This window comes from Poeciliopsis prolifica, unplaced genomic scaffold (assembly GCF_027474105.1).
Source record: "Poeciliopsis prolifica strain line A6 unplaced genomic scaffold, Auburn_PproV2 SCAFFOLD058, whole genome shotgun sequence".
Taxonomy (NCBI): Eukaryota; Metazoa; Chordata; class Actinopteri; order Cyprinodontiformes; family Poeciliidae; genus Poeciliopsis; species Poeciliopsis prolifica.
The window spans coordinates 1,131,397-1,155,009 of NW_026562433.1; the positions used below are offsets into that span (position 1 = coordinate 1,131,397).

General features: G+C 43.1%; 1 protein-coding gene across 1 annotated transcript; it reads left to right on the forward strand.

Moving 5' to 3' along the window:
* The first annotated feature begins 163 nt into the window (after window positions 1–163).
* Window positions 164–23,608, forward strand: acin1b (apoptotic chromatin condensation inducer 1b). Its single transcript, XM_055060153.1, has 17 exons — window positions 164–344; window positions 1,814–1,879; window positions 1,965–2,076; window positions 2,171–2,241; window positions 3,372–4,703; window positions 5,281–5,363; window positions 11,790–11,910; window positions 15,653–15,698; window positions 17,593–17,738; window positions 18,083–18,229; window positions 18,340–18,511; window positions 19,066–19,211; window positions 20,082–20,189; window positions 21,192–21,299; window positions 21,380–21,743; window positions 22,175–22,272; window positions 22,361–23,608. The coding sequence occupies exons 1-17, from the start codon at window positions 210–212 to the stop codon at window positions 22,724–22,726; spliced, it is 3,621 nt and encodes a 1,206-aa protein (XP_054916128.1). The 5' UTR covers window positions 164–209; the 3' UTR covers window positions 22,727–23,608.
* Window positions 23,609–23,613: the final 5 nt, after the last annotated feature.

The window sequence follows — 23,613 nt, forward strand, 5'->3', positions numbered from 1 at the left end:
GTTATTTCCGTAAAGCAGTATAAATCCTAATAAAGTCACCTTTTCTGAATAAACCTCGACAAATCCCGGGGCTCGGGACTGCTGGGCCCTGCCACTTTATTCTGCTAGCGTTCAGGACGAGCCGAACGACTCCGGAAGCTGCCGAAGTGTGACGCCGAACAGCAGCCGTAGCGACGTTCGTCGGAGTTCAGACGAGCGGAGGGAGCAAAATGGCGGACGAAGATATTACGCTTGATGGAAAACCTCTACAGTCGCTCCGAGTTGCTGATTTGAAAGCCGCTCTGGAGCAAAGGAACCTACCGAAAAGCGGGCAGAAGAACACTCTCATAAAGAGGCTTAGAGGGGTAAGTTTTTGCCCGTGCTTTGGGTGTCTGTGTCGAGTCCGGCTAAGTTCGGTAAGAAGGCGAGCAACGGCATCGGGGGGGTAAACGTTAGAGGCCGTAACAGTGTGTAGAAGCGGGAATGCCTATATCACCGCGCACACGGTATTACACGTCAACAACAGTACGTTGTAATGGCCCTAAGTGACGGTAGGACTAAAAAAACCTACCGAACAGCTTCGGACTGGGTTTCCAACAGTTCGCTGAGCACCGTGTTGCACATTGTTGAACTGTGCACCTGTCAAGTCGAGGCCTAAGCTGAGAGTAGCCAACAGCCGCACAGAGTGTACAGTACATGACAGCCCCCGTCCGCGCGCATTGCATGTAGGTCTGTGTGTGAGGGGGGGCTTACCGGGAGCGCGCGTTGCGATGTAAACAGTAATCATACGTCAACAATTACTACGCTATGCGCTTTTTCTTTCCTGGAGTGTCTCCTATGCATAACAGGACTATGATGTTGAACCAGACTTTTAGCCAATTAGCAACCGGAAGCGTAGTTTGAATAAATGCTGAAGATTAAGTTCGTATGGTCGTCTGTTGAAAGATGCATCCTCGTCAAAAAGTAACCAAATTTAAATGCTTATTTTTTTCCAGGCCTTGGTATTTATTTACAAAACACATTTATGGGTGGCTTTGTACCAACTTTGTAGTATGTGTGCCACCTCAGCACGAATAGCATATGCCATGCAGTAGTATGTGAAACTCTATACCGAGGAAGCACAATGTCTTAAAATCTCTTTTAAGACATTTCAATGTTACTTAAACATTTAAAATTGTTTAAGTAACAATCTGAAATTGAATTTTCTGAAACCTGCATATCTCTGAATATGAATTGGATTTGTTGGAATATGTCATTTCCTGAATAATATTTCATTGGTATATTTGTGACACAAGCATTTATAATTGTACATGTCTGAGTCTTGATATGCAGTAACATCATTAGACATGTAAATATTGTTTGTGGCGTAAATATCTATAAACTGTTAAAAAGTGCTGCATGGTGGGCTTACAATGAACACTCAGAGTTCATTGTAACTCTGAGAATGGTTGTCTGTGTAATATCATAGACAGTCATTCCTGTGACTTGCATGCATCATTCAGGGCGGAGTGTAGGCTGTTTGAGTTATTGTTAACATGAAGTTGGACTCTGACCGCAATATTTAGCCTTTAATTAGTAATAAAAGTGTGTTTCAAATGGATTACTAAACTTCCTTTAAAAATTCAATATTTCCTTTGAAGTTAAGAAGATTTTTAATAGTAAGATTGGGTAAAGGTAATGCTTATTAAGGGAATGCAATCTAAAATTGTTAGTATTTTGATGTCAAAACACAAACACTGTTGCATTAGGGCTAATTTAAGATTAATAACAAATATTACACATCATCGTTTGCTTCATTTAACCTCTTCAATATCGATTCATTTCCTCCCTGTAGGCTCTAATGCTGGAAAACCTCCAGAGGTCATCGTCTTCTCACAGTGGGCTCCAGCCTAACTCTCAGGTCGGAGATTTATTTTCGAGCAGTTTTAGTTTGACAACGTTTCATGTCCAGATCTTGCCATTTGACCTGTTGTTCTGCGTTGCAGATAGGAGAAGAGATGTGTCAGAACAGTTTCATTAAACAGTACCTGGCCCAGCAGCAAGAGCTCCTGCGTCAGAGGCTTGCGAGAGAGGCCAAAAAGGAAGAGGAGGCCGATGGTACAGCACTTCTATGGATATTCAAGATAACCAAACAGCCGTCCGGTACCAACAGCTAATTCCTGTAAACCCTGCTTTGTGTCCTGTCCCACAGAAAGCGCAACTGGACCAGAAGAGGATGAAGACCACTCAGAAGACAATGACAGCCCTTCCTTTGTCAGTAAGGTCAGTAACCTGAATAAAGAAATGAGAAACACAAGGGATGTATATCGTTTAACTGGAATAATTGATACATTTATTGTGCTTTTATAATGCTCTCTTATTCCATCAACTTAATTCATTAAGTGAAACACATTGTATAGATCGATTAAGCAAAATTCAATTAAAATCAAATTCAGAAATACTATACAGATCCCAAAGGGAAATTAAACGTTGTAACTCATTTAATTAAAGAGTTATTGTGGCTGGTGATGGCTGTGGGCAAGAAAGATCTCCTGTAGCAGTCTGTGTTGCAACAAATTTGAAACAGCTTCTAACTAAAAACTTATGTTTTTTTCTAATTTATCACGGTACATATGATTGTATATCCCTTGAATATTTTTACAAATTGTCAGCCTACAAACACTAACTCAAGTCAATCTCACTGACATTTAATATGAAAGACCAACACAAAATAACGTCTAACTCTGAAGTAAAGAGGAAAATAATATCGGGATTGCATTTTTTTCATGACATGCTTTGGATTTGCATTACTCTGACACCTCAAATAAAATGTAGGTCAACTCGTTGCCTGAAAAAGTTAGCTAACTATCAATTTAATCTCAGTAGAAGTTCAGGTGTTCAGTGAAGGCCTTAGATGCATCGTGAAGACCAAAGAAAGCAGCAGACAGTTCATGGAGAAAGATGTGCAGATAGTAAAAGTAGAGAGAAGTAAGAACAACATCCCAAACTTTGACCTTCGTTGATTTCATTATTATAAAATGGAAAGCAGACCTAACAGGACATGACCGGCCACTGAAATGGACAAGCAAGTTGAGGAGAGCATTAACCAGAGAAGCAGCTGGGAGGATGTCTACCTTCTGTTGGTTTGGCACATAAAATCTGAATACAAGAGACGGAAGTTTGTGGCTCTGATGCGACAAAATGTGAAAAAGTTCAAGATCTGCAAGATATAGCAGCAGACAAAGTATTGTTTAATTGTTTAAAGCAACAAATGTTTCTCTCTGCTTCATATTAAAAATATAGTTTCCTAGTTTTTGATTGGATCAGAACAGATGCGAATATTGATTCCATGCAAAAAGTATATTTTTATAAAAAACTCCAAAGTTAAAATATTCATCTTCTTTGTCCAATAGCATCCAGGGACCCTGAATCAGGCCTCGGCTCCTGAGGCCGGAGGAGAAAATCTGGTGATTGGTCACCGACCTGCTGCTGTGTCCCACCACCGAGAGTCCATCGAAGCGCCGAGAGCCAGGATGCAGCGGTCCTCCTTCCAGCAGGGACACAAGGAGCCAGCGGCCGCATCTCCTCCTCGAGCCGTTGCCTCCTTCTCTGTGCGTGTCCTGGGACAACCGGACAGCCAGGGACACCCGGCCACGGCGCCCCCCGGCCAGGAGAAGGACGCCGCCTCCCTAAGCTCTCCCCGAACGGCCCAGCCTGCGCTCAATCTCAGCCGATCCTCCCGCAGTTCGGCTGACAACCACGTCCAGAACGACAGCGACGAAGATGACGACGACGACAGCGACGAGGACGAGGACTGGGGGCCCAGTTCCGGAGGGGCGCGAAAGAGAAAGGCAGCGGTTCCCTCAAAGCAGCAGGTGGCTCCCAGTATGTCGTCATCTGCTGCAGGGAGATCCAAACGCAAACTCCAGCCTCCTCAGCACATCCCACCTCCGCAGGTCCACGACACTCCCATGCAGCTGCGCCACCCCACACCTCCTCCATCTCCGCCCCCGAACCTGTTCCCCCTGCCCGACACTCCAAAGCAAAGCCCCCCCGACGATCAGGAGCGAGATGGTGAACGTGGCGCAGGAATGGCGTCCTTCCCACCTCCCACCACGCAGAGGCAGGACTCCGACTCCAGCTCTGGCTCCAGCAGCCCCGAACCTCCGGTGAAGCGTCGCACCGGCCCGCTGTCGCTGCTCATGCACAGGATGGAGTCAGAGGAAGCAACCTCATCCCCCGGGTTCTCCGGAGAAACGGCACACTCGACTGCCACGTGTTCCAGCGAATCCCCCCTTCAATCAGCGGAAACCAAAACGCAACAGGAAGCCAGAGAGATGGAGGACGAGAAACAGCTGAAGGAGGAGAAGGAGAGTCTTAAAGCACAGGAGCGAGAACGGGAGAAGAAACGCTTGGAGGAGGAGAGGGAGAAGGAGAGAAATCGGCTGGAAGAGGAGAGGAAGCAGCGGCTGAAAGAGGAACAGGAAAAGGAGAAAAGACACAAGGAAGAGGAAAACGAAAAGAAACGCAGGGAGGAGGAGAAGAGACGAGAGACGAGGCTGAAAGAGGAGGAAGAAGAGAAAAAAGTGAAGAACGACCGGAGAGCAGCAGCTGAAGAAAAAGATTCAGGTTCCTCCTCTGATTCCGACTCCAAATCAGAGTCCTCCTCACGCTCATCATCTTCATCATCATCATCCTCGTCTTCCTCCTCCAGGGATAAAATTCAACCTGCCAGTCAGCTGAAGGTTGGTGCTTCATTGGTTTCAGTGTTTTCATTCTCAGGGACTCAGAGAATGTACAGAATAATCTCTAAAGGGTTTTGATTCCGATACTAAGGGTTAAATACACTAAGAGAGGGGAAATAAATTTTTTACTCAGAAGTAGCCCATTAGAAATGTATTTATTTATAATTCGTTTACCTGAATGTATCATATGCCTTTATGGTTAATCTTGAAAGGCTAGGCTGATGCAGCATCTTTACCTCGGCAAAAAACGTAATAAAACCGTTTCTGTCTTGGAAACATTGTATGTTGCTGGACAATTTTGTCTCGAACATTAGAAAAGATTAAAATGGGATAAATCTGAATGGAATGCAGCCCTGATAGCAGCAGATGCTACAGCTGGCACTGATATTAGTGGAGCCTCTAATAAGATGCTATGTTTTACTAGTTTTTATCAAAGTCACAGTTGCTGTATGTGCACCAATCTGAACAGTGTTTCATTTTAGATCTTTTGGAGCTAAATAAACTTTAATTTATTTTTGATGTGTATTGCTTTGTTTGCATTTGCCTTTCATTTTTCCTTCTTTGATTCATCTCACAGAAAGCAGACCAAGACCAAGAGCCTGAGGTTCATAAAAAGACTGAGTTCAGAAAAGACTCAGAGAAACCTAACCTTTCAAAAAGGTAAGTGATTATTTTAATTGATATATTAAGATTATCTAAATAGAATTCTATATTTAGTCAACAGATTTATTTCAAACCAGTCTTTGAAGAGTAAATAAATTACTTTCAAGTTGAGAGATTTAGATATTTTTTCCAGACTAAGATATTGACAATACAATGTCCATGGGGTGTATTATGGACATGTATCCAGTCTTTGGTCTGTTTCATAACAAACAATGAAAACCAGCAGATGTCACATGGTGAAATGTGACTGTCTGCAGGTCGGGTTTTGAACATTATTGGATTACCACTTTGTTGTTTATTGTGCTTGTTAGATATGATTTAATGCATGATTTCATAGATATCACTGTAAAATGCTCAAGCCTTATGAATATGGTTTACTAATATGCCAGTACCTCTGTGATTTAACAAGTGCAGACATTAATTTAACCGACTAAGCAAAACCTCTGAATGCTATTGAATATTTGAATCAGGGTTTGTGTATCTGCCGACTTTTTAAGCTTATTTAAGATGCAGCAAAAGAGAGAAGTTTCTGATCATTTTGCAACAAGTAATATCCATATGTTAGCTGATATCAAAGTAAACAAAAGCTCAGACATGAAGTGTCCTGAAGTGTACATTATTTTCAAGATTATGAAGAAGAAGCAGCCTCTGAGTCATGAGGTTATTAGAAATTGAGGTCAGAAGATTTTTAGACAGTTTTGAACTTGGAAAGTTTTTGTAAACATTATTTGGCACATACCAAACCCTAACCCTATCTCTTTTTTGGGACGCCCCGTTTGACAAGCTTCTTTAATTCTGAATTTCTGGATCAGACACATAGAATGGCTCCAAAGCTTACAGGAAGAGCCGGTGTCGTCTCTACACATAACATAATTGGTTTGTTAAAAACAGGCTTTGACTTTGAAACAAACTGCACACATTTAGATCAAAGACACTTTCAAAGATTACAAGAATGTCCTTGGACATAAAGTATCAAGAAATCAAAGGTGACGTAAAAGCCGCACAGCATGGCACATTAAAAGCATCCGTTTTTATTGCACTGTTTCTTGTGGTTTGAGCTGCTGGGAAATATGAAGTTGAAATCAATTCCCAACAAGTGTTTTACATTGCTGCATGCTCTTTATATTGTTTAGTTGAAGACATGGTGAAGTCATTAGACCAGCAAAAACCTGAGGCTGGATCTGGGAGAGGAACAAGGCTTCGGTTGATTTGCAGTCGTGTGTTTTGAAATGCTCACACTGCTCACATTTAAGTGGCAGAACAAACAAAAAATTAATTAATAAATGAAATAATTGATTTATAAAATAGCAATCGTAAAAACAAACAAGCCTTTAGCATTAAAATGAAGCTTAACAGTGATTTTAAAAAACATTGGTGGTTCAAAACAAAGACGTGTGCAATCTGAACTGGTAGATGTCAAGCTGATGGAGCAGCTTTAATAAGTGATGAAATATATTTAGAGCCTTGCTCATCCTTGATGCCTGGTGGAGTTGAAAATCTCTTGACTTCTATTTATTTTCTTTGAAAGGAACTAAAGGAACTGTTACTTTGTGCTTTCTGTTAACTGAATAAAGGACAAATGTGGAGAATTAACACAGAAAAGAAGAGAATCATATTCATAAGATAGAATATTGTTACTTTTTCTTCCAGTTGTTGTCAGACAGCATGACCAGAAACTGATTCAGACAAAATTTCACAAAACATATTCCATCAAATCAAAACTATGTTGTTTTTTTTCAGTCCATTTCATACCACCTGCTAACAATAAAATAAAAAAACACATTTGAAAAGATTGTTGAGTTTTTTTTTTAGAATAAAGTCATACATATCCAAAAAATGGGAAGATAACTGGTGCATGACAAATCATTTTAATATTTAAATACTTAAAAATAGCGATTGTAAAACAAACCCGTGTCAGGAGTGTTCAGCATCATGATGACACCGTCCAAACCGTGCCCTTGTTTTCTCCTTCGAAGAATAATTACGGTCGCTACTTAATAGCTTTCAGCCATTACTCGCATGTTAGAGACGTGCGCCACGCTACAGCGTCATGCTAAGCTTTTATTTTGGAACTCCCAGACCGGAACTCGGTCCCGCTTTCTGTAAGGCTTGCTCGTCCTTAGCCAACATGGCCATCGTGCATGCACCGCATCCCTGATACCGACGCAGTGTTCGGCTTTTGAGCAGCAGAAACGCTCGCGTCAGATTCTGCGCTGTATTTCTCCGACTCCGGGCCTCACCTGAGCGAAACGGCCACTATCGCCGCAGTGTCGCTTTTACCCCACGGGAGTTTTTTTTTTCCCTTTCGCGGCCGGTCATAATGCTGTCCGAAGGCAACAAAAACGGGTAAGGGTGAGCCAAAAGGCGACGGAAGGCTTCAGGTTGCAGCTTGTACTTTTCCATCGATTATGTGGAAATATGAAGGGAGAAACGGTTTTCGTTTTTCTTTTTTTTTCCCTCGCCGCATGCTGCTGATTTAGCCGGCAGCTAATACCTGGCTATGAAATATCTTGTCATCCATTCACATTGGCCTGGTTAGCGTGTTGCATGTTCGCCCATGTGAGGAAGACCGGGGGTGGGGGCGTTGGTGAAAGCCTTTTGTTGGGTGAAGGAGCATTGAAGATTGTGTTGGGGGAGGAGGAGGGCGAGGGTCCCCTTTTCTTTTGATCAATGTCTAAAATAGCTGATCATTGAAGGAAACTAATGAATAACTAATGGCCTCAGATACCATGTGGAGAGGGAAAAAAACGCACTGATTTCTCTCCCTGCTATTCCACTGGAACACATTTCTAGTTCTTCAGGTCCACAATGTTCTTGCACAAAGATCTTTAATGAACATCATATTTATTTCTGGAGTTTGTGTGGCTGTAGCTGGTAATGATCTTTGCGTTGTCAAGGGAGATTATTAAAGCAGACATCTGCTAGCTGTACAGTGGTCCCTTATGGTGTCAGATAATTCTCCAGCTGGCACCAGCATTCACGATCTCTTGTGGGATTCCACTTTACCTCTTATTTAATAGGTAACAAATGTGTTGGGCCGATCTGTTCATTTTATATTAGATCTGAATAATTTTGTTAAGCTGCAGTAAGTCGTTAACTAGCAGGATTGCTGTCTTTGTCTGGAACAGCTCGACCATTTGAAAGTACTTTCACATTTTACAGTTTATGAAACAGCTCTTCAGGTGACAGTGGAACTTCATTCAGCTTCCTCATTCCTGCCTCGTCAGACATACAGCAGCCTATTTTAAAAGAGCAGCAAGCAAATTGATTATACACCTCTCTGCTGAGACCTTTCATTGCTTTAAGGCAGTTCAAGCAACACACACTCTCCCCCACCCCCCACGTGCAACAATTTTACCCTCTTGCACTCTCCTGATCGTAAAGGTTTGAATCTTTAGTTACACCTGCGCAGGTGTGCCTCTGGCTTACGCTTTGAGAATTTGTCATTCAATCCAGAGGAAAGTGAGGAGAAGTTGTGTTTGGTGGCCCTGAGAGAGTAAAGAAAAGGGTGTTCTTTTGCTGAAACCTAGCCTGTGACTTAATCTTTAGAGTTGGAGGTTGAACAGGCTCTACTGGAGCTGGAGCTTATTAGCACTTTCCAGGCCCTCCCCTGAAAAATACTTTGAAACGGTGCCAGCCGGGATATTGCATATTCCATTCAAAGAAATAAATGTTAATGTTAATTGTTAAAGCATGCTATGTAAAACTAAGGAATTATTGTGTGCATTATTTATAGTCTGTTACTTTTAGAAAGTTTTGACCCGGCAAAGCCGATTTTAATTGATTATACTTAAAAGACTGAAATGTAAAAAAATTTTCTTAACCTTTCTGCAGTAGTTGGTTATTTAATTATTTATTGGAGATAAACACAAAGTCTCAGTTTGTGAGTGCTGTTGTTAAAACAGGGCTGAAACCCCCAATGTAATTACAGAGTTTGTAAGCCGTTTTTAGTGTGTTGTATTAGCTGTTAGTGGAGTTAGCATTAGCAACAGCGAAGTGCCATCTTTGTATGTAAGCAGAGAGAATCTAAATACTTAGTTTAACTCTTAACATTTCCACAAATGTCGAAGTCCAGGATGGGGCCTTGACCATTTGGTTCCAGTCAACACAACAATGTATTTGTCTTATTTTCAGTCTTTCAAAGAGATCCATGACAGGAAGCACAGCATCAAAAGCTGTGGATCAGACATCAGTTGTCGAAGGGAAATCGGTTACAAATCTTAGTATCTTCTTGGTAGTGCTGGCGCACTTCAGTCGGATCAAATGTCGCATTATTATTTGTGGCAACAAAAAGGATACCCAACAAGTGGGCTGCAGTTCCAGCTCCTTGTCTTTTTTTTTTTTTTATTCAATTACAATGTGTTTTCTTCTTTCTGCTGTGCAGACTAATCAGTTCTTAGTTTAGTGAAACATCTTCAGATTTGATCAATATTTTTGGTACATTTGTATTGTTGTTTTGTGGTTCATTTAGCCTCTTTTTGGAACAATAAGAGGATAAACGTTTCACCAAACTAAAGACAAATCATTTCCAATTACTCTGTTGCACATGGTTTGCATTTCTGAAACACATCCTGTTGCATTTCATAGTTTCCATTCTATGCAAACTCCTGCGTACAGATTCAGGGAACTGCTGGCAGTGGAGGAAAAGGAGCAAACAGATAAGAACGAAGGGTGCTGGAGGATGCGATTCTCCCACCTACAGGATGGCGCTTCTGTCAAACCATGAAGGCAGAAGAAGCCTGCGCTGATGCTGCCAGAGTGGGTTGGTGGTTAGCTAAAAATAAAATTCTGTTTTTGTTTCATTTTTAGAAAGGCATAAAAACTCTGAAAGTGGCACCATTAGGCGAACAGAGCCGTCTGAGGTCTGACTCATTGTAAGCACAATGGATGTACAGTTGAGTGACCCCCAGATGGATCAGATGAAGGCCACCCACAGACTCATCCATGAGTTTACGTCTGGAAGTCTGAGTTAGTTTGTGACCCTAGGTGTCAGTTAGCTGGTGAGGTATTTATAGCGCCAGTGACCCAGATCATCAGCCTCCGGCTCCCTTCTTCTGACTCTTCCTGTTTCTCCTCTTGTCTTGACCGAACTCATTTTGTGTCCTGCTGCACAGACCCTCATATGGCTCCTTGTAAAACAGGGCAGCGGCCATATTGGTCACCTTTTGTCTAGACTTTTGTTCTTCAGTAAGTGATTTAATAGGTCATTCTGCAATTATTAACCTCCAGGTTTACTTCTACAGTAAAGAGTTGTTGAAGTTGGGAAGATATTTATCGAACAGAAATGTTATTTATTTTATTTTTTTAGCCAGGGAGCAAATGGCGATCATTAAACAGATCAATTATTGACTCTACAAAATGGAGTGTTAATGACCAAACCATTTACATGTTTTCCAGTAAAAGCATTTAAACTGGGATTTACTGACCACCACATAAAAAAAAAGATTAAAATGAAAGTCTGTAGGTTTTGGCTGAAAGTTGAGGTTGTCTGGATTTTTTTTTTTTTTTTTGTAACTTTTAAACATCAGCTGTGACATGATGCTCCAACAGGGACTTGACTTGGCTAAAATCAGCTATAATGTTCTGACACTTGAGTTGCTTTAGATCATGTGTTGCACCTGCATTTTATTTATTTTTTCGTTAATGCAGAACTTCCTTCTGAGCTTCATAGCTAAGATTAGCAGGTGTACTTTATGTTGTGAATGACCTGATGATTCACCTCATAGCATATTTCAGTCAGGTTCCAGTTAATTGTGTTCAGATATGACTTTCAGGAAAAAACAGTCACGATACCTTTGGCCTCAAAAAGATGAGTTCAATTTTATGTGGAATTAGAGTGGAACTAGACGTTGGGATAGACATTTTCGAAGCTCATAATTTTTTCATTGGCTATTTTCAATCATCAATTTTTAAAATATAATAATGACATTTAAATGCATTCCACGTCTTGCCATCATCGAGCTGAACCCATTTAACTTTTTTTCTGCAGTGAAGTTTTGAAATCGGGTAACATTTCAAAACTGCGATATTCTCTGTGTATAGTTAAAACTTGTCAGATCTTTACATCGTCATTTACAAATAAAAATTAAAATTGTCAACTTAATGCGACTCCTGTTTAAGACATCCCTAATAACAAACCCTCTTTAACAAACCTGCTAGCCTCATTTACAATTTGTGAATGTGTGTTATTCTTAGTATGTTTCTACTAATTGAATACCAAACAACTTTGATTGTAAACCGATTCCTTAAAATATAATAATGACATTTATTATATTTACTAAGAATTAAAGGTCTCTGAGGAAACAAATAACATTAAACATGGATCATTGAAGTAAACGTGCAAGAAGCTGCTAACCTCTCTCAGTATAAGAATTTCAGTGGGATTGTGCTAATAACCAGTTACTTTAACCTCTCTTCTTGCAGGGAGGTATCTGAACCGAGCACGGCCGCTGTTACGGAAGCAGAACCGGACTCTGAGAGCTCCATGGCCCAGCAGCCAGCTTCTGGGGCTGAGCCAGAGAGCAGCGACAGCCGCATGGAGGAGGTAAGGTCACTGGGAGGGCGTGGGCGATTGGGTCTTGGCTCTGTCTCCCACTAACCTGCATCCTCACTCACGTGAAAGCATGCTTCGTTAGCAGCACTCGGGGGAGGGTCGCTCAAAACCAACACAGCCCTAAACATAAATAATTTTGGCACATATAGGACTTTTTACTTGCTACCTTTCACTGTAAAAAGCAATTGCAACCGTTACCACAGTATTGAATTGGATAAAATCTAAAGCAACGGGGGCTGAGTTGGACTTGGGTTTTGGAGTTATTTGGGAATTAACTCATTCCTTCCATCTGCTTTTAACGTAACTTCCATTTCAAAGCAAGCTTAGTCATGTGGACGGTCTCGCACACACGTCTGTTGTCTGTCTGGGCCATGCAGCGGTAGGTTAAGTGCTGATGCTGCTTGAATGAGAGAGGAGAGATGTTGGTTGTGTTTTAACTCAGACTTCCATTTTGTGAAGAGAGTGCTTGCTTATTATATCACTCCTACACATTCGTGAGTTAGTAGAGAGGAGAATGTGTGATTTTAAAAGCTCTCTCTCAGACTATTGCTTAGCAATTTAACGATGTGGCTGATTATTTCTGCATCTTACTGAACTTCTGGCAGCTGTTTAATGAATAATTATAGATGTGGTGAAAGTTTTGTTGTTGTATAACTTGCTTTAAATGGGGATGCACCAATCAGATATCAGAATGCATCATTTTTACCTCGATACACTCTGATTTGTAATTGGCAGCTTTTCTCTTTTGGGTTTTGTAACCGACTAGTTCTGTAAGTCTCACATGTTCTGTAAAGCGGTGTTGTGTTATGAACATATGCATTTACGAATCAATTAGCATAATCTTGAAATTGGATAATCATCTGTTTTATCCACGCTTTTGTTTTCTTATCTTTTATGAAATGAGGGGTAACAGCATATCAGACATCAAAGAAACAGACAGGAAAAGCCTGATTGGTGCATCTCTACTTATCGGTCTCACCTCTGTTCATTCAGTCTAGATGCATTTGCTAACCATGTCAAGCTTGTGCTTCAATCAGGACGTGCCCTTGCAGATGGATTTAGCTTCTTTACATCAGAAATAAGATGGTCCTAGATCATTTTTCATTGCTAGACCTGAACCCGTTGAAGACAATCAGACGATCGGTTTGTTTTTATGTGGCCGTTCTCAGTGTGTGTCCCATTTCTGCTCTACCTGTCGTAGGCCCTGTGGCTCTGCATGGTGAAGGCCGTTAACAGTGTGTGCACATCGAGATGCATGACCAGAGCTTGCTTCTCAGTTTCTGTCACGGTGTTCTCACTCTGTTTGAATTCCTACTCGTTTCCTCTCTGACTTTTGTTCGCCCTTCCTGCTTACTCTCTCTCCTCCTCTATCCATTATTTGCCTCTGTGTCCCATCATGATTGCTTTTCTCTCTCTCTCACTATATATTGATGGTGTGATTGCTGTTTTAAAACCCCATTGATTGCTTTGTTATGAAGGTGCCCATGCCTCTTCCATTGTCCCTATTGGTACCTGCTGAGTACTACTACCACCAGCACCACCAACAGCACCTCTTCCACTTCTCCTACTCCTTCTACAACTCCCGCCCCGCTATGCCAAAGTGCGTCGATGGTACCCGAGTTAGGCCCAGAGTCTGCAACCCCGCGGCACTGAGCAAAACCCGCCGGCTCGGCCCTTCAGTGGCGAGCTGAGCCAACCGGAGCGCGCATCAGAGCTGTGCCGAGCAGCAGCAGCCACGGTTACTGCAGTTGTCATAGCAACCTGGCTGCAGGGGTTGGACTCCTGCTGAGCTGAATAAAGCTGGACTGGACTGCACCACGTGGGGTTGATTCCCTACCACCATCTTGAGGAGAATCAAAGACTCAAGGTGTCATCCTGAGGCTGAGGAAAGAAAGCTTCAGCTCCAGCTCAGATTTGACTCTTATGGTCCCACACTGCCCTCTGCTTGTGCGGTGGAGAATTGACTCTGGACTGAGAATTGATGCAGAACGTCGTGATTCACCCAGAGGATTATTTCTGGGTAGAAACATTCAAACACGTCCAAGAAGAACTGCTGCCGAAAAATACTTCCAGCCACAAAGTGTTGGATTTTTCATTTATTAATTTTTTTTGATGGACATTTTCTTGTGGATTTTACAATTGTGAGGGCTCCCACTTTGAAAACATGTCGATGCCTGGGCACATCACTGCAACAGAAACTTATCCATCATTCACTGCGTGGGGAAAAAAAGTGTGAAAGACTTTTGACTCTGACAGGACACACCATGCGTCACACCCGGCACTTTGATTTCCTGTGGACGCACAGAGAATCGGATCCGTCAGAGTTCGCCTGCAGAAGTGAACAAGTTATGCCTCTTTAAACCAGATTCACACCGCAAGTAAACCCAACATGGAGTTTGTGATGCTCTGCCGCTGAATTGCAACAGTTTTTGTCCAGCTATTGTCACTCCAACAAAGTGTCCTCATCCTCTATATGTGGTCTGAATCCAGAGGCATTCAGCGCTGCGACTACGACATGTTTTGTTTTGTTTTTTTTTACTACTTGCCTGGATCGTTGTTTTCCAAAGACTGCCTGATTTCACCTATTAGAGACTGAAAGACAGTAGCCTGCTGTGAAAAATCAACATTTAAGCTGCTGTTGGATCTGGGAGAAACAACTGGAGCGACAAATCAAATCATCATCATCTTGCTGCTGCTTTCTCTCAAACCACCTTGGGACAATTTCAAAGACTCTTGACTGTTTTTGCCCTCTTCTCACCCAGCAGAGGTACATCACACCTCAGAGACACTAACTCCACCCCCGCCCTGCCTCCACCACCATCTACCAGGCAACACTAAGAAACCTGAGGTTCCTAAAAGACTGAAACGTGACTGTGAGCAGCAGTAAGCCCAGAGAAAGTCTTCCCCCGCCCCGTCCAAGTCCGATCCAGTGATCAGTTCCCGCCTGCTGGTTAATCTGCACACTGAAAGCGAGCCCTGCACTCACTGCTCTGCCTTCTCTGATTGGATCCTTGTTTCCTAGACACAGTGCACACTGTGGTGCGGTTGGGCCCATAGTCAAGCCAGTAAGGAATCAGGTCTTAAATGGTACCAGGAAATGACTTGTCAGTATTCCTCTTATTTAAACATGTCTACAAGTGATAGAGTCACTTTCTTCTTGATGTTAATTTTTTCCTGTAAGATCTGCGTTTTGTTGTAATGCAGTTGACGCTTTAAGAACCGCCAGTTTATTGAAAAGTTGTTCTAAATTTGGGAGTTCTCATTTTTAGAGGGGAGTTTATCTGCATTAACAATGTTTAAATTTATATATACCTTTTGTTCAACACTTATTGATTTACACCATCACTTAAATTCTGAAGATAGAAACGGATTTACAGCAATTTTTACTGCAGTTCTTGTACATTTATTTAGAAAAACTTCACCAGATACTTTATTTATAGCACATTTTGAAATGCTAAGTTTTGCTATTTCTTTATTAGCATCAGTCCTCCACATACACATTGCAGCAATAGGTGGATGACTGATCTATCAGTGTGGATCAGCGAGCCCTTAAAGTGGCACAGTTAAAGTCTGCAGGTCTCAGTTACTCTAACTCACCTTTCCCCACCCCTCCTCCACTTTTCCTTTTCACCTCCTCTGTGTTGTTACCCGTTTGGGTCTGGACTCTGGGTTCTCATCTCGCCCCACACCCCTGGGGTCTCTGTATGCTCTTTCTGTCTCCCTGTCTTTCCAGAGCACCACTCCTAAGGCTTTTGCTGCTCGCAAGATCTCCCTGTCCAGTAAGTATTGCTGTTATCATGTTATCATCTCCCACAGCACCGGTTACAGTGAAAAGAAACGCCAAGTGAGATATCTGGTGTCACTATTTTTATTATTATTTTCTCTTTTTTTTTGCGGCGGTGTTCTTTGTAGGAAGGCTGATTCTGTAGCTTGGGTTGTAACATTTGTGGAAACTTCAAATGTAGTTTAATGAATCGATCTGGATGATGTTCAAAATGAGCTCTTCATGTTTCTATTGTCGAAGCCACAGCTCTGTTCCTGAAAAGACATCATTCTTTCTGCTGAAACGGAGGAAACAACTGCTTTGGTCAGGACCTAGAGGCGCGCTCTGGGGAACAGCAGCCAATTAAAACATTGTCGTGTCACGTTTCAAAAGTCAGGGTTTAGTTTTTGAGTCGGTACCAGCCTTTCTGTCTTAGTTACCGTATTTCCCGGACTATAAGTGGCACTTTAGGTCTAAGTCTGACCTCCTGCGATGTGTAGTTCATAAAGGCTTTTCTGTTTCGTTTTTTTCCTCTTTAGGACACAATTTTTTGACTGGAGAGACGTGTAGCTCGGAAATACAGTAGTTCTGATAAACCGTATATAAAACAAGTAATTTTCATAATTAGGAAAGATTCCTCAATCTCCCTTTGACTCGTTTACCAAAGTTACCACGGTCTGATTGACGTAAAATTGCAAACTTTGGCATTCAAATATTTTTTTTATGTGTTAATTCATTCAGTTTGAACCAATGAGACTTTCAGTCAAAACAAAACACAAGTCCCGCACACTCCAATGAGATCTTTAGTTAGTAGAAAGGTACGGTTTGTTTCTTCCACAGGAGAAAATACCCCTGTGGGAATGACCCAAATTGTATTTAAAGCAACTGACAAAAAGGACATGAAGAACTCGTTTTGAAAAGAAGAATGACGATCTTTGAAGTATGCCACTTAAAAAACATTGTAGCAAAGCTGTGTTCTTTGGAAAGCTAAAAGGAAAAGGTAAATGGCCCATGAGTTTTCTGAAACAACCTGGTGTCTGCTTTACAAGTTTTTTTTTTTAAATCTTTTTTCTTTAAAGAATGTCTGTATTTTATGGCCAAATTTGATCCAAATCAACCAGAGAAAGTATAAAAAGTTGCTGCTTTACACCCAAGTTAACATGCTGAATGCCTGTTTACAGGATATTATTAATAAATTGTAGCGTAGGAGAATTTAACGGTGGGAACTATGCTGCTTGCTCGCCCGAGAAACAGGAGAGGCAAAGGGGAGGATGGAGAAAACTGACTCTGAAGGGAGTTTGGCGATGTGCGTTCCTTAGTTTTTCAACCAGGCCTTTAACAAATGGCAACTATTTGTTACTTCCAGCACATTTCTGAATGAAGCAATGTCTGAAAGTGCCCAAAAGACATATTATGTTTTTTTTAATAAGTTGTTTTTCCAGCTTCTATTGAACTTCTTCATCCAACTGTGGATTTTAAACAGGCATTCACAAACACGTTGGATAGTTCAATGCTGAGATTAATTTCAATACTAGCTGATACATTTCAACAGGATTATAAGGGATTATGCAACAGAACTCAGACTTTTGATACATTCTATTTGAATACTTTGCATTTATGTGGCACCACACATTTTTCTATATGGGTCCATATTGGAAGTACAGTATAGTATGTCTACTATAAATATAGAGGTTTAAGTAACTGGTATACAGTGAATAAATTTATATAGTTGATAAAATGACTTTTCTTAATTATTCATGCTCGTTCTTCACAAGAAGAACAAGCATATGGGTCAAAAGGAATCCCTTTGTCCTTTCAGGCTGCAGTAACCTGTCTGTTGGTTTCCGTCCCCTGCAGAGTGAGCCACCGAAGTTTCACGGCAATAAAGTGTTTCTTTCTAACACCTGCAGCCAGCAAGGTGTCTCCGGCCGGCACAGACGGAGGAACGGGAGAGCCCGAAACAGGAAGTGCAGCAGGGAGGAAGAGGCGGTGGGGCTCCAGCACAGCAGTCACGGTTAAGAAGCCATCGATCAGCATTACCACAGACTCCCTGAAGGTACGGACAGGTCACAGGGGGACAAGCTCACAGCAGAATGGAAAATAAAACATGTGAAACTCTTTAGTGAGTGGAGCATTTGAAACACAGTAAGCTGTCACACATGCTGGTTTTTCTCTTAAGATTTCTCTGGCTTCATATTTAACCAGCTTTAATTTTGTATTCATGAAAAAAAAAATCCATACGTAGAATATCTGTATGCAAACTTGGTAGCTTATCGCTTTTTACTTTAGTGATTTGATTGTATAGAAAATTTCAAATGATTGCAGAAAATATTGAACTTTTTTTCAATATCTCTTCTCCTGTCCCTCCACCCTCTCCTGTCGTCCGGTTCTGTCCTCCAGTCTTTGATTCCAGACATCAAGGTGAACCAGGACGCAGTGGTGGACCTTCACCCCGAGGAGCTGCAGATGTCCGGAGACGAGGAGAACTCCGACGCCGGTCGGAGCGACCCAGACAAAGGTCTCAAGATCCGACGCACTGTCACGCAGGTCAGGCGGGGCAGGGCATCTTGATGCTGCCCTTTTAATTTATTATTTTTTTTCTCAAAAGGTTTTTCTTTCTCAGTTCCAGTGTGATAACTCCTTTTACTCCCTCTCAGGTTGTTCCCAGTGAAAGCCAGGAAAATGGCCAGACTAACGTCGAAGAAGAAATGGAGAAATCAGAGGATGAAAAACAACACAAGACGTCTAGAGACGCAAAGAAGAGCAGTGTCTCTGATGAAGCGTCCGAACCACAGATGTCTGTCAAACTAGAAGGAGAGCCAAAGAAAGGTGGAGTTGGACCACTTTTTGTTTTTTACCCGTTGAAACAATTAAATATTTTTATGTTTCATTGTTTTTTTTAAACTGATTTCATTAAAATGTACTTTTATTCTTCCTCTAGTTTAGTTTTTGTTTCAGTAGCAATATGGTTCTTTCAGATTTAATTATTCATCTGTACTTCCATCATTTTAACATTTGTTTGTTCGTCTTTCCATCTATGCATTCTGGTTTTTGTGGGTTTTAGATGTGAAGCATCATCAGTGCACAATAATCTGCCACAAATTCCTTTTTGAAAAATTTGTATTTACAAAAAAGGGTTGAACAAAATGACTGGGAGCTGTGGAAATTTGATTCTGGGAAACTCTGGGATTTTCACACGGGAAGGAATGAAGGGTCTCCGCTGCAGCTTCCCACAATCGCCATGAGAGATGCTCTGACCACGTCGAAGAATGAAACGCCTCCATCTTGAGAAAAGATTCAGCGAACAGACCGATCCTGTGCAGCTCCGATCGCCTCCTCCTGCCCGCCCGCCTGACGGTTTCGCTTCTCCGTCTCTCCTCCAGTGACTCCCAGCGACAGCCTGGTGCGGCGCTCCATCAGTCAGCAGAAGTCTGGCGTTTCCGTCACCATCGACGACCCCGTGCGCGCAGCCAGGCAGCCGTCGCCGCCTCGCGGGAAAGTTTCTAACATCATCCATGTTATAAATCTGGTGAGTCACTTACTCTGGAGATAAACTCCCAAGGAGATTTCTTTTATAACGTAGAAGAAAAAAAAAGATACAGTAGAAATTTTCTCCTCCCCCAAATACTTTAAAATGTGCTCAGCTTGCATCAGAGGAACCATCCCCCACGTTTTTCATGAATGAGGCTGCCGCCAGCGCTGGCACCACATCATCGGCCAGAGCCGTAATTACAGTCAGGAACAATTAGCCAGGTGTTCCAGCTGCAGTCAGGTGGAATCTCCAGCGGAGCGGCGCGGGGCATGTCTAACCAGACGATGACAAGACGAGACATTACACATTAGTCATTACATTTTTTCAGCCTTGTGTCATAGAGGCCACACAGCGGTAAACCTCTGTTGATCAGGCTGGCTAATTTCAGTGCAGACGGAGTCGTTGCTACGTTTGTTATTATTTCCCCTCAAGATTTTATGTGGGAATTAAAGAGTATGTCTTCATTTTGTTCTTAGCACTAATGGTGACTTTTCACCAGAGGGTGGCACTAAAACCGAACACAAATCCTGCTGAGTAACAGGAACACATGAGAGAATAATGGGAGAAATGAAGCATACAGTTCTGTATGTTCATTTTTGCAAAGATCTGTAGATTTCAGTTTGTATGGTTCTTTGCAAAGGCAAAAGATGATAATGTAAAGCCTCCAGAAATGAAATGAAGCGTCTGCAGTAGGTCGTACGGATCACAAATTACATGATTTCTGATCTTTGACTCTGTTGTCGGAGCAGGGATCATTTACCCGCCTTGAGATTTTGACGTCGGCCATTTTGTCTTTGAATGGGCCGACACCTGTCAGCTCATTATAAATAAGCAACAGATTTCTTCTGACCCGGCTTTCCATCGTAGGTCCGACCGTTCACTCTGCTCCAACTCAAAGAGCTGCTGAACCGAACAGGGAGCGTGGTGGAGGACGGCTTCTGGATCGACAAGATCAAGTCTCACTGCTACGTCACGGTAAGGACAAGCGGCTCAGCGCCGGGCTCTGGGAGGAGATTCACTCCACTGAACACGGACATTTTCGTTAATCAAACCCGTTTGCCTAAACTAGACTGTTGTGAATCGCTCCCGAGTTATGATGATGTTATGGTTTTATTGGTTTAGCTTAAAAAGTTGACATACGTTGAAGCAGCAGATGTAGATTTTTGACCGATCCTTGCTGTGTCTCTTATCCTTTTTTTTGTTGTTGTTGTTTTTTTAAAAGAAAATTAATTCACAGGTATGGGCTGATGTAAGATTTTCACTCTATAAGAACTTTGAGTAAAAATACAAAAGATGCCACAAAATAAAAGTAAACTAAATACTGAAATAATGGGACATATTATTTTTATTTACCGTCTAATAAATAGCTAGATTCCCATGAAGCTCCTTTCAGCCTGAAAAGGTGAGCAGCTCAGCTTTGCGCCGCGGTTATCTGGACTGTGATGGTTTTGTTTTTGAACGCTGTTAACGATGACGGATTGGGCTTCCTTCAAAATATGTCGCGTCAGGACATCAACAGGTGGGGGAGGGGCAGCCCGGTTCCTCTTTGCTCTATGAAGCGGTGAAGAGCTTTATGGCGGCGGCCCCACTTTAAAGGATTCTCGGTCTTAGAGGTTTAACTGCTGATTGAGTCGGTGGGCCGTCACGTCGACCGACACGTCACTGCTAATAATGTCGTCTCGATGGAAGCTTTTACTTTACTTTCCTCTAATATAACCAGCTTTCTCACAAGGACGTCTCTTTTCATCTTTTGATGGTGATTTATGTTTTTTGAGATGAAAATTACTTTCATCGGTTATCCTGACAGATTAATCAGATTAAAAAATTGGCACCTGCTACAAATTTTTCATTGAGTCTCCTAAGGTTTTTTTTTTTTAAATCGATTACTAAAGTAGTGCCGATTATTTAGAGAACTGATTAATGACGATCAGTTTGCTGCATTGCACTCATCTCTTTTGTCCCGTTCTGTTCTGGCAGTACGCGACGGCGGAGGAAGCGGTCGCCACCAGGACGGCTCTTCATGGAGTCAAATGGCCGCCTAGCAACCCCAAGGTGCTGGGTGTGGACTTCTGTGAGCAAGATGAGGTGATGAAGGCTGAGGTACCAGTTCACCCCCTGGTCTCTGTTGTCCAGATGTTCATGTCCATTTCATCTGGCCTCCACAGTTGGATTACCACAAAGGCATCCGGAAGCCAGAGAAAGACCAGCAGGATCACGCCGCCCCGGCTGCCCCTCCTCAGCCCCGACTGCCCCCTCTGATGCCTGTGCGAGACAGGGACAAAGACCAGGACCGGGACCGCGAGCGGGACAGGGAGCGGGACAGGGACAGAGGTGTGCGCGACCTGCTGGCAGAGCGACAGAGGGAGATGGAGCGGCGGGAGCGGGCGCGAGGAGAGCGGGAGTGGGACCGGGACAAGGTGCGGGAATTTGCGAGACCCGGAGAGGAGGGACGGCGATCGCGGTCCAGAGAGCGGGAGCGCCGGAGGAGGGAGCGAGCCAAGAGCAAAGAAAAGAAGAGCGACAAGAAGGGTAATCAAATGGACATCTAACGTGGAAAAAACAGACGGGTGTGACGTCTCGCGTGCTGATGTTTTACAAAGATGCAAAACTTTGCAAAAGTATTCCCCCCCATTTATTGTTAGCCAAGAGGAAACGCAGGGTGTCTAAGCAGCCTTAAGACGTCTTAAATTCATGCATGTAAAATCCAGGCCTTAAAATGTCTTCCGTTGATTAGGGAAAAAGAGTTGGCCTTAAACATGTTACTCACAGGTATTAAATCTTGTTGCGGCAGCAGTTTTCAATCTCATATTTTATATAGTTGAGGCTACCATTAACCACCTGCTAATATATCCTTCCTAGCTAGCAGGGATTCAGCTGTCTGTCTCTTTTATTGACATCCTTAATGGAAATGTGTCGCCAGCCTGCTGGACGGTGATCCATGTCTGTTTCCTCTCTGACAGAGAAAGGAGATGAGCCTCCTGCTAAACTGCTGGATGACTTGTTCCTCAAGACCAAAGCAGCTCCCTGCATATACTGGCTCCCCCTCACTGAGGAGCAGGTCGGTCTCCCTTTACTTTAAGACGCTTTATGTCTTCTGTTGCTTCGTGCTGTATGGCTGACGGACTCAAACTGATGTGTGAACTCAGGCGAACCAGAGGCTTTTGGACCGCGTGGAACGGCAGAAGGAGCGCGAGCGAAAGCGCAAGGAGCTGGAGGAGGAGGACAAAAAGCGTGACGAGGAGAAAAGAGAGAGGCTCAAGGGCCGGGAGAAGGAAGGCGGCGGCGGTGGAGGTGCCGGCGGTGGAGGTGCCGGCGGTGGAGGCGCCGGCGGAGGTGCCGCAGCGAGCAGCGGGGTGCCTGGGAGAGGAGGCGATGCCGACAGAGAGCGAGGCCGAGACAGAGAGGGGGACAAGAGGAGAGACAGCAACCACCGATCCAGACGACCCTCCCCGGGGCCCGCCAGCGCCCGGCGCTCCCGCAGCCGCAGCAACCCCCGGGACAGGCGCCGCTGAGGCGCTGGACGCTGCGGGGAATGATGAAGAGAAGGGAGGGGGAGGCAGAGGACGCAGCAGAGACGGAAGTCTTGTGGTCCTCAGCCTCCGCCTCGCCACACTTCAGAAGGCTCAACATGACACCGGTGTCTTCCACGCTCCTGTCGTTGCCCCCTCCTCTTTGTCGTTCGATTGCAGAAAACCATTTCTGATTTATAGGAAAGTGTCCGTTTCTCTTCGTCCCTCGAAGCGGTCTTCCTTCCACCAGTTCTTTTGTTTCCGTTTTTGTCGATCCTCCGTCACTGAAGAGATGTATAGCGGAGGGCGGTTGTTTTCATGCTTCCCGCTTCGTTTTGTCCCACTGAGGTTTTGGGGACCGCCTGACTATTTTAGCTCTGTGGTCGTGCAGTTCCTTCCTCCTCAGAGCCCTGTAATAAACCCAGTCCAGAATAGATCCCTGACCGTGACCCGACATGATTTCTAGCAGTCGTTTTACTGATCAGCACTAAAAGTCAAATATAACTATACATGTAAATACCACAAAATTTACAAATGGCCCCTAGTCAAAGTGAAAGTTGTTTTATTTTTGAACGGTAATTATTTTCCCAGATGGTTGTCAAGTCGGAGCAGGTGAGTCAGAGAAGACCTGGTCTCCACACCGAAACAAGCGAGACAGGAAAACGTGTCACACCGAGCCGACGCGAAGGAAACGGATCTGTAAAGCCGACCCGCCTCACCCCTCATACTTAGGAACGCAAGAATACAAAAGTTTATCTTCTGATAGAGTAACATTTGCAGTTTTAATATTTTACTTTTTTTTTTTAGTTTGTTTTTTGTTTCCTTCTCCAAGTGCTGAATGTACCAAGAATTTAAGAAATGAATAAATTGGTTTACCACACCGTCTGATG